The following is a 10,401-nucleotide window of genomic DNA, read 5'->3' on the forward strand; positions in this document are numbered from 1 at the left end:
CTTCCTTCCTTCCCTTCTTCTTTCCTTCCTTCCCTTCTTCTTTCCTTCCTTCCTTCCTTCCCTTCTTCCTTCCTTCCTCTCTCCACTCCTTCCTTCCTTCCTCCTTCCTGCCTTCTTTCTTGCCTTCCTTCCTTCCTCTCTCCCCTCCTTCCTTCCTTCCCTCCTTCTTTCCTTCCCTCCTCTCTCCCCTCCTTCCTTCCTTACTTCCTTCCTTCCTTCCTCTCTCCCCTCCTTCCTTCCTTCCTTCCTTCCTTCCTCCTTCCTGCCTTCCTTCTTGCCTTCCTTCCTTCTTTCCTTCCTTCCTTCCTCTCTCCCCTCCTTCCTTCCTTCCCTCCTTTCTTCCTTCCTTCCCTCCTTCTTTCCTTCCTTCCTCTCTCCCTTCCTTCCTTCCTTCCTTCCTTCCTTCCTTCCTTCCTTCCTTCCTTCCTTCCTTCCTTCCTTCCTTCCTTCCTTCTTTCCTTCCATTCAGTAGAAAGAGTTTATTGTTCATTCATTTTTAGTCCTGTCTGACTCTTTATGATCCCATTTGGGGTTCTCTTGGCAAAGCTACTGGAAGTAGTCTTCCATTTCCTTCTCCAGCTCATTTTACAAAGAAGGAACTAAAGCAAACAGGATGAAGTGACTTGCCCAGGGTCACACATCTAGTAAGTGTATAAGGCTAGACTGCAACTCAGGTCTTTCTGACTCCAGGTCTGACGCTCTAACCACTTTACCACCTAACTGCCCCAGAAATAGAGTACTTTCCATTATCTCTGTGAAAAATTGCAAAATTATTGCTTTTTTAGAAGCTAAATTTTCTTGCATTTTCTGAAACTATTCAACAACCCATTTGATTCAATTTAACAAAACTTATTCAGAATCAACTAGATATCGTGTTAGGCCCTGAAAATGCCAAGATGAAAAATGACAGTCCCTTGAGCTCAAGGAACTTTTGTAATCTTTTGGGGGTGAAGAAGAAAGTGGAATAGGAAATGAACACAAATAAATATGTGACAAGGTAGAATGTGATAGGAAGACAAAGAAGATATTCAGACAGGATATGCTAGGAAAATTTGAGGAGAGATAAATCATTTTCAACTTGCATGATTTGTGGAAGAAGCAGCTCCTGAAAAGGGGCAGCTGGGAGGTGCAGTGAATAGAGCACTGGCCCTGGAGTCAGTGTGATAGTAATGGAATATAAACATCCCCCTGTATTGGCTTGGTTTTCAAATTGATTGTGTTAAAACCCAGAGCTTGTTAATCTCACCTGTGGGATGGACTTGTTAGCTTGAAAAGAGAGTCCTGAACTGGGAGGAGCTGGTGATGTAGATTTGGAGAGACATGAGAGAGAGGCAGAAGAACTTTTTGGAAGCAGCACCTTTGGAGGCAGAGAGAGACTGAGAGGATTGCTGAGGGCCACTTTGAATTGCCCTGGAATTTTGAGAGCTGCCCCCGGAGCTGCCAAGGACTGAGGAGACATGGCTATTTTGCTGGTACTTTGTCTGTCTGTTTTGATGTTGTTTTTGCCAGATTTGTCCACTGGTGAAAGACAGTCCTGTTGTTGAAGAAGTCCTGGAACCTAGCTGTTGGTTAAGAGCTACTGAAACTGTCCTGCAGACAGAGAGTGAATACTGTCCACTGGTGAAGGACAGTGCTGTTGTTGCAGGGGTCTGGGAACCTTTCTGTTGGTTCAGAAGCCCTGAAGAAGGATTTTCTTGTTGTATGTTTACAGAAATCCTGGGAGAGGGTTTTGCTAATGTTTTCAGGGGTCCTAGGACTGTTCTGCAGACAGAGGATGAATTAATGAAGAGACTGACAATGTATCTTGTGGCCTTGCTAAGCTTTGTCTCCCCAGGAACAAAGATTGCTGAGAACTTGCCTCCTGTCAAGATGAAGAAAAGACCTCCATTTGGGTATTGTGCTGTGCTTAAACTTGCTGTAACTCTGGGATACATTCAATTGCGATCCAGGGGTGGGGAACTTTTGACCTTTTTGTGTTCTATGATTGAACAAATGAATGTACTTTACTTATGATTGGAAACTAATCTCCATTTGAGAAGAGGGGCTTTGTGATGGACTAAATGAAGGTACAGCCTAGGGGTGGAGTAGTATTTAGAACAGGGACTTTGTAATTGATTGAATGAATGTAAGGTCCTGGGGTGGGGGTAGTACTTGGAGATTATTTAATCACACTTAGTAAATGCTGTATTTTGAATGGTGTCATATTTTGATCTTCTCTGTTCTTAATTTGTCACTGAATAAAATGGAGAGCACCTATGCTGGTATTTTGAACCTTGGAAAGTTGCCTTTCCTTGGCATTACATTACAATCAGGAGGACCTGAGTTCAAATCCAGCCTCAGACACTTAACACTTACTAGCCATGTGATCTTGGGCAAGTCACTTAACTCCAATCATCTTGTCTCTCCGTCCCTGCCCCCCCCCACGCAAAAAAAAAGCTCCTGAATTGAGATTTGAAGGAAAAGGAGAGTTTCAAAAGAGTGGAGATAAAGGGAGAGAGGGAATAAGTACATTCCATGTTTGAAAGATCACAGATTTCAAGATGGAAAGGACCTCAAAGGCTATATCTACTCCAAACTGCGCCTGAATAAGAAGAATTCTCTTTACAATGTATCAGACAAACACTCACTCAGTTTCTATTGGCCTAGATGAATGTGGCGGGGCACCATGGTATACTGGTAAATGAGCTGGCCTTGAATACAAGCTCTGCCAATGACCCAGACTGGCTATGTGACCTTCAGAAATTCACTTAACCTCTCGGTGACCTAGGCAACCATCTAAAACTATAAACTGCAAAGATGTTGGCCTATATTGGAAGAGGGAGTTCCCTCATCTGGGATTTTCTTATATCAATGAAATCGAAGGACCAGACTATCTCTGTGTGAATGGGAATGTCAGTGGTAGCCAAACACATTGAATGCTCCATTTACACCAGTGAAAATGTCCTTCTCCCTTCATGTTCCAGCATCATTATAACCTTTAGAGTCACAGTGTAAAAAAAATAAAGCAAAACAAAGCTAAATGAAAAAATTCAATTATATATCAGGGTTCTTAACTTGGAGTCCACAAACTTTATGTTTTAAAAACTGTATTTCAGTACAATTGGTTTCCTTTGTAATATTATTTATTTTATACATTTAAAAACTTTCTTCTGAGAAGAAATCCATAAGCTTTACCACAGTGCCAAAGGTATCCATTACACAACAAAGGTTAAGAACCCTCAATATATATATATAGATTAAAAAAAAAGCTTACACAATAACTGGAGACATTAAGAAATATCAAAGAGGGGCAGCTAGGTGGTACAGTGAATAGAGCACCGGCCCTGGAGTCAGGAGGACCTGAATTCAAATACGGCCTCAGACACCTGACACACTTACTAGCCGTGTGGCTTTGGGCAAGTCACTTAACCCCAATTGCCCTGAAAAAAAAAGAAAAAAAAAGAAATATCTAAGAATTTTAGAATCATAACAGATCTTTGAGATATCTTCTGCAACCCTCTCAATTTTTGCTTGCTCGTCAACTTCACCTTTACAAATGAGGAAAGTGATTCCCAGGAAGGAAGTGTCACACAGTGACACCTAATGTCATACAGTGGGTTAAAAAACAATTGGGGCTAGATTACAAGTGGTCCACTCCAAGAAATTCTGAATAAAATAGGGCCAAGGGCACAGTGTAAGACTATCCCTCTAAGAGGGATAAGAGAAAACACTTGATCAGTAAACACCTACATATCCCCAATGATGTAAAAAGCTCTTACTCTAGAAACTCACTATGTAGGAAAACATGTATTTTAGCTTGTTCTTTCACTGGGGTTCATGGTGGTAGTGGTGGTGTTGGTGGAGTAGAAATGAGCTTCCTCTAATCCAAGCCTGTTGGAGCCACAGGTGTGAGAGACACCGTGGCAGTCACAAGATGCCGGAGGGGGTGCACGTGACATCTGAGGGACAGAAACATGGAGATGTGGAGGCCGACTCTGCCGGGCCGAAAGGGCTGACATGGCATTGAGCGCAGGGCCGTGGGAGCCGACTTTGCCAGGTTGGGAAAGGCCGACGTGGCATTGAACATGCCTTATCAACACGGACTCCTCTTAACGCATATTCCTTTGCCCTGCACTCGGGAGAGTGCACGATTGGCTCCCACATGGCATGTGACAGAAAGAAGTATGATAAGGATATTAGGGAAAAAGCAAGGGGAGGCCCCCTCTCTCTCTTTCTCTTTCTCTCTCTTCCTCCCTCTCCCGCTCTCTCTCTCTTTCTCTCTGTCCCGCTCTCTCTGTCCCACGGTTCCACTCTGCTGTGTTTTGATGGCCACACTGTTAAGATGTAACTGAATAAAGAGCAACCTCGCTTGGCAACCTCCGTGTCCTTGGGTGTTCTGTGGGGGTGTTCTTCTTGGAGACAAGAAGCTGGAGACGTCCGAAGACCGGGTATAAGGTAAGACAAGGTCGGAGCTGGGAAGAGCCCAGCACAAGCCCATAATAATTCCCAGCCCAGTCCTTATGAGCACATATATAACATAACTAAAGTTAAAGGTCCAGTTAATGGCCAGAGAACAGACTGAACCTAAGTAGTTCACTAAGAACCCCACCCACTCTGTCCTTGACCTTGTTAGCCTTCTTCCCAAGTGTGATAGTAATGGCAATTAAAGATTCCCCTGTATTGGCTTGGTTTTCAAATTGATTGTGTTAAAACCCAGAGTTTGTTAATCCCACCTGTGGGATGGGCTTGTTGATGTGAAAAGAAAGTCCTGAACTGGGAGGAGCTGGTGATGTAGATTTGGAGAGACACTAGAGAGAGGCAGAAGATCTTTTTGGAAGCAGCACCTCGTGGAGAGAGAGAGAGACTAAGAGAATTGCTGGTGGCCGCTTTGAATTGCCCTGGACTTTTGAGACCTGCCCCCTGAGCTGCCAAGGACTGAGGAGACATGGCTGTTTTGCTGGTACTTTGTCTGTCTGTTTTGATGTTGTTTTGCCAGATTTGTCCACTGGTGAAAGACAGTCCTGTTGTTGAAGAAGTCCTGGAACCTGGCTGTTCGCTAAGAAGCCCTGAGACTGTCCTGCAGACAGAGAGTGAATACTGTCCACTGGTGAGGGACAGTACTGTTGTTGCAGGGGTCTGGAGACTGTCCTGCAGACAGAGTGAATACTGTCCACTGGTTAAGGACAGTGCTGTTGTTGCAGGGGTCTGGGAGCCTTTCTGTTGGTTCAGAAGCCCTGAAGAAGGATTTTCTTGTTGTATGTTTACAGAAATCCTGGGAGAGGGCTTTGCTAATGTGTTCAGGGGTTCTAGGACTGTTCTACAGACAGAGGATAAATTCATGAAGGGACTGGCAATGTATCTTATGGCCTTGCTAAGCCTTGTCTCCCCAGGAACTAAGATTGCTGAGAACTTGCCTGGTGTCAAGATGAAGAAAAGACCTCCATTTGGGTATTAAGTGCTGTGTTTAAACTTGATGTAACTCTGGGGTAGATTCAATTGTGATCCTGGGGGTGGGGAACTTTTGACCTTATTGTGCTCTGTGATTGACAAATGAAGGTACTTTACCTATGTTTGGAAACTAATCTCCATTTGAGAAGAGGGGTTTTGTGGTGGACTTAATTAAGGTATAGCCTAGGGGTGGAGTAGTATTTAGAACAGGGACTTTGTAATTGATTGAATGATTGGAAGGTCCTGGGGTGGGGTAGTACTTGGAGATTATTTAATCACACTTAGTAAATGCTGTATTTTGAATGATGTCATGTTTTGATCTTCTCTGTTCTTGGTTTGTCACTGAATAAAATAGAGAGCACCTATGCTGGTATTTTGAACCTGGGAAGTTGCCTTTCCTTGGCATTACATTACACCAAGACATTCACTGACTGAATTAGCTCACCAATTGTTGACAGACTGCCTGACTGATTGGACTACTGAGACCTCTGGCTTGGAAAAGGATTCCTTCTAACCTTTCTCTTTGCCTAGATGGTTAGAATGTACCACAAGGTGGAGGTAGGAGAAAAAGTCACTGGGAAGCCAGCTCAGAGATAGACAGCATATCCCTTGATGGTTATCGAGGGCTCCTCAAAGGGAAGGATGGTACAAGCCAAAAAGGTTCACCATTTTCCCCAGTGATTCATAACTCATCAGATGACATATTCCAACACTTTTCTGCAGAGATGCCCAGATTTCTTTGACAGGCGTATGTACCCACCTTGGGTTAAGCCTATGACCTTGGCTTCAAAATGCAGCACTCTTGAGAAATAAACAAACAATAATGTAGTAGAATTTACCTTTTTACTATCCAGAGAAGACTCAATGCCAAATAAGCCACTGTGCTCAGCAAATAGGCGAGGGGCAAATCATATGTGAAGTTTTTGAATTTTATCCCATCCACGGTGTAATGGCCATAAAACAGGCTGGTCCATTCCAAGAAACCCTGAATAAAATAGGGCAAAAGGCACAGTGTGAGATTATCTCCCTAAAGGGTTAGAAGGGTCAGTCACCAGAGCTATTCTGTGCTGGAAAAGCTCTTCCTATCAAGCCTTACCAAAGGATTCAGGTCAGTCCTGGGGAGAGGACACGTTTTTCCCATTTCTGCATCCATTAGTTGGAGGCAGCACAGTAGAAAGAGAACCAATCTAGGAGAAAGTAGACATGAGCTCTAGCCTCATCCTGCTATTAGCTGGCTTTGTGACCTTGAGCTCCTCAAAGCTCTGAGCTTGTTCTTTCCTTAATCAGATGAGGGTGTTAGATCAGATAACGTCTTAAGGTTCCTTATGAATTTAAGAGGTTTATGGCTTTGAGGTCAGTCATTTAGTCAAGTATTTGTCAAGTACATACTATGTGCGGGGCGTTATGCTGAATTCTGGGAACATAAGGAAAGGCAAAACTCTTTTCTCAAACTTTTTACTTAATATTAACAATATAATCATCAGGGATGGCTAGGCTGTACAGTGAATAAAGCACTAGCCCTGAAGTCAGGAAGACCTGACTTCAAATCTGGCCTCAGACCCTTGACAGTTACTGGCTGTGTGACCTTAGGCAAGTCACTTAACCCCAATTGCCCTGCCTTCATCACTTCTCCAATGCCATGGTCCTCTTTGAGAACGAAAGACGTTAAACATCGTCTGCTGCACACTGAGAAAGAGGGTTTGGTCTAAATTTGACTTAGTCCATGCCAAGACAGTGAATATACTAGGGTTCTTAAATGCTAATGAACTAGAATGAAAAAAATATGCCATTCATTCCTGACACAAATTTTTTACATTAAGAACTATTTCCCAAAAAGTATCAAAAGTGAAAAGGTAGCTCCTGAAAGAACCAGCAAACCATTAACACTCACCCAAAAGAGTATTAAATATGACTAGTAATTATAGAAATACTAATGAAAACAGCTATGCTACCACACCTTAATCCATCAAATTGGCGAAGATGGCAAAAGATATGACCCCCTCCACCACACCTCAAGCTCTTTCCTCCCTGAAATGTTCCTATTTTTGTTGAGAGAGCACTGTGTTTCTAGTCACTGAGGTTCAAATTCTTGGATTCAACTTTGACCTTCCCTCTCCAATCATTCTCTCTCATTCTCCAATAAACAGCCCAATCTCCTTAATTCTACTTTGACAGCATAGGATGATAGATTCACATCTGAAAATGACCATAAAAAAATCTAGTTAGGCAACTATGTGGCACAATGGATAGACCACTAGCCCAGGAGTCAAGATGGACCTGAGTTCAAATCTGGCCTCAGACACTTATTAGCTATGTGACCCTGGGCAAGTCACTTAACCCTGATTGTCTCAAAACAAAAAAAGCATACAAAATTAAGTGATTTGCCCAAGGACACACAGTAAGTGCCTGAGATGGGATTTCAACTCAAACCTTTCTGAACTTCAAATGCAGTGACCTTTCTATACTTCCATGAAGTATCTCTTGCCTATGGTAGAGAAGAAAGAATAGAATTGAGGTATGGGTTTGAATTCTGCCTCTGCCACTACCTGTGGCATAACTTGGATAAGTTACTTACTGTTTCTGGGTCTCAGTTTTCTTATCTGTACACCAAACTAGATGACCTCTATGGTACCTTCTCTACCTTAAAAGAGAAAAGCATTTTGAGACTCCTTCAAGGAAGGTATAATCCTAATTACTTGCCCGCAGTTTTTTTTGGAGGAAGAAAGGAAACAGCATAATCTCAATATACACCATTCAAAGACAAGTAATCAGAATTATTAGCAAAATGAGTCACTTCCTCCTCATTCTCCCTTGCTTCTTACAATAAATTATCCATCTACCTTGTGTTAGGACATACTACCATAAGTGGTATTGCTGAAAAATCAAAGGACAAGGAATGAGAACAGGTTTCAACATTTTGTACAAGGCCAGACGAGAGAGGTTGGATTATTATTGGCGCTGGTTGACTGCTATAAATGTCCCAGCGAAGGTGACCTGATAGGAATAGGCTCCCCTGATGCAGGAGTGCTTTGGTACTGTATAACAGCCTTGCTACCTATGGTCAGTGCATTGACAAAATCCAATGGGCTCAGTCGCCTTTGGTAGGTTAGCCTTACAGAGAAAATGGTGCATGGGAAAGGTAGAATTTACATTTCCTCCACATAATACAGTGATCAAGTGTCTTTGTACCCTAATGGCCCACTCCCAATGTCCATTTAATCTCCAGTTGAGTTTCAGATGTCTCAGGTATTTGTGTAGTTTCAGAAAACACCTTCTCATGGTCTTCATTCTAGAATAAGTCTCAGTTGATGGCAGCTCTGAAGGTGAGTCTTCATAAAGGGGCTACTCTTCTGGTGCAAAGGTAACTAAGTGTTCCTGCTACAACCTTTTACAAAACAGATCTTAATATAACTGAATAACTAGTTGAGGGGTTGAATTATAGAACATCAAGTTAGGAACCTGTAATGTTAAGGGAATTTGAAGATCTTCCCCTGCCCCTTTATAGGCCTAGGTGATCATATGGAGCCCATGGTAGGAGGAGCTTGCAGAATGGGTGGAACAGGAAGTGTGGGTGAGGAAGAGCAGAGAATGAGTGAGACAGAGCTGGGAGAGAGAGAGCAGGCAGAGCAGAGCAGAGGAGCTAGCATGAGTGAGAGATTTTGCCTAAGGGAACTACAAGGCCTAACAGAGGGAAGGCTTGGGATGTTGGTGATGTGTATGGACTTTGTCTTAAAAAGAACACTTGGTTGGGTCAGCTAAGTGATGCAGTGAATAGAACAATAACCCAGGAGTCAGGAGGACCTGAGTTCAAATCCAACCTCAGACACTTGACACTTAACTATGTGACCTTGGGCAAGTCTCTTAACCCCAATCGCCCTACCTTCTCCCCTCCAAAAAAAGAAAAAGAAGTGAAAAAGAACTCTTGGGATGTTGGTGCTTCCTGCATGGACAATGTGTATAGACTTCTTTGTTACTATGATGGATTTGGCTTTCTGGTGTTTGAATAAGAAGGAAGAGAGTCTGTTATATCTTGTGATTCAAACCTGGGAATAAGCCTACATAGCCTACATATTCATAGCAGCTGCTGTGGGTATCACATTGGCGATACAAGACCTACACCTGAAACTTCAAAGAATTTAAGTCCTACATGTCTCTGTGTTATTTATCCAAATCTTGTAGCTTAAAGATTCCTGGCCACTGAGAGGAGGCTGGGATCTCACTTTATTGGCAATTGCTAGCCTTGTTCATAAATTGATCATACTTGGAAATTTGTGCCTCAGATTTTCTCCATTGAAGATTTTTGCAGTGACAACATTACAGAAGATGAGATGGCATGCATGGGTAACATCTGCCTCTTGGAGGCAATCCCCATAACTATGAAATTTAATTTCTGGCAAATATACTTGAAAGGAGTAGAGACTTCTGCACAGAAACCCCTGGCAGCAGTAGAACATTAGGACTCTATTAAGAACATTAACACCTTAATATGAATTATTTTTTCAAGTCACTTTTCTCTTTTTACAGAGCGGTTAAAATGGCACCAGAAATTTAGGTGAGGGAAGTGATGATTCTAATAAGAAGGAAACAGGTAGTGTCTGAAGCACTTTTGCTTCATAAAAAAATTTTGCTCGTGGTTAGTTCTAGAGAGAGCTGTCACTACTCACTGAAAGCAATAAGCTTAGTCTGCTTTCATCACTTCAATAGAAAACTGGATTCATTGAAAATCTAGTTTAAATGTCGTAAAGACCTCCCCGAGTTTCCCTTCTCTGCTCTAACAGTATTTTACTTGTAACTCTTCCCTACCACTTTATCGGCTTCTCTCTTGTAGCTGTTTCTTCATCTTGTGTCCCTTACAAGATGATCAGCTCCGCCTGTCATTGTTTTCATCTTTATATCCCGAGTCCAGCATAGTGCAGTACACACAGTCAATATTTATTTATGTTTATTGTCTTTTGGTTTTCGGAAAATAAGCGG

At 42.5% G+C, this 10,401-nt stretch overlaps 1 protein-coding gene across 2 annotated transcripts in view; it reads right to left on the bottom strand.

The window, feature by feature from the left end:
* Positions 1-10,401, bottom strand: part of TMC7 (transmembrane channel like 7) — a 75,324-nt gene that overhangs the window by 30,436 nt on the left and 34,487 nt on the right. For both annotated transcript variants that reach the window (XM_069096035.1, XM_069096036.1), the window contains exon 6: positions 6,267-6,412. In XM_069096035.1, coding sequence (XP_068952136.1) covers positions 6,267-6,412 — 146 coding nt within the window. The remainder of the gene's footprint in view (positions 1-6,266; positions 6,413-10,401) is intronic.

This window comes from Petaurus breviceps, unplaced genomic scaffold, assembly GCF_028583685.1.
Source record: "Petaurus breviceps papuanus isolate PSGF00001 unplaced genomic scaffold, PetGlider_PUasm1.0 229, whole genome shotgun sequence".
Classification (NCBI taxonomy): domain Eukaryota; kingdom Metazoa; phylum Chordata; class Mammalia; order Diprotodontia; family Petauridae; genus Petaurus; species Petaurus breviceps.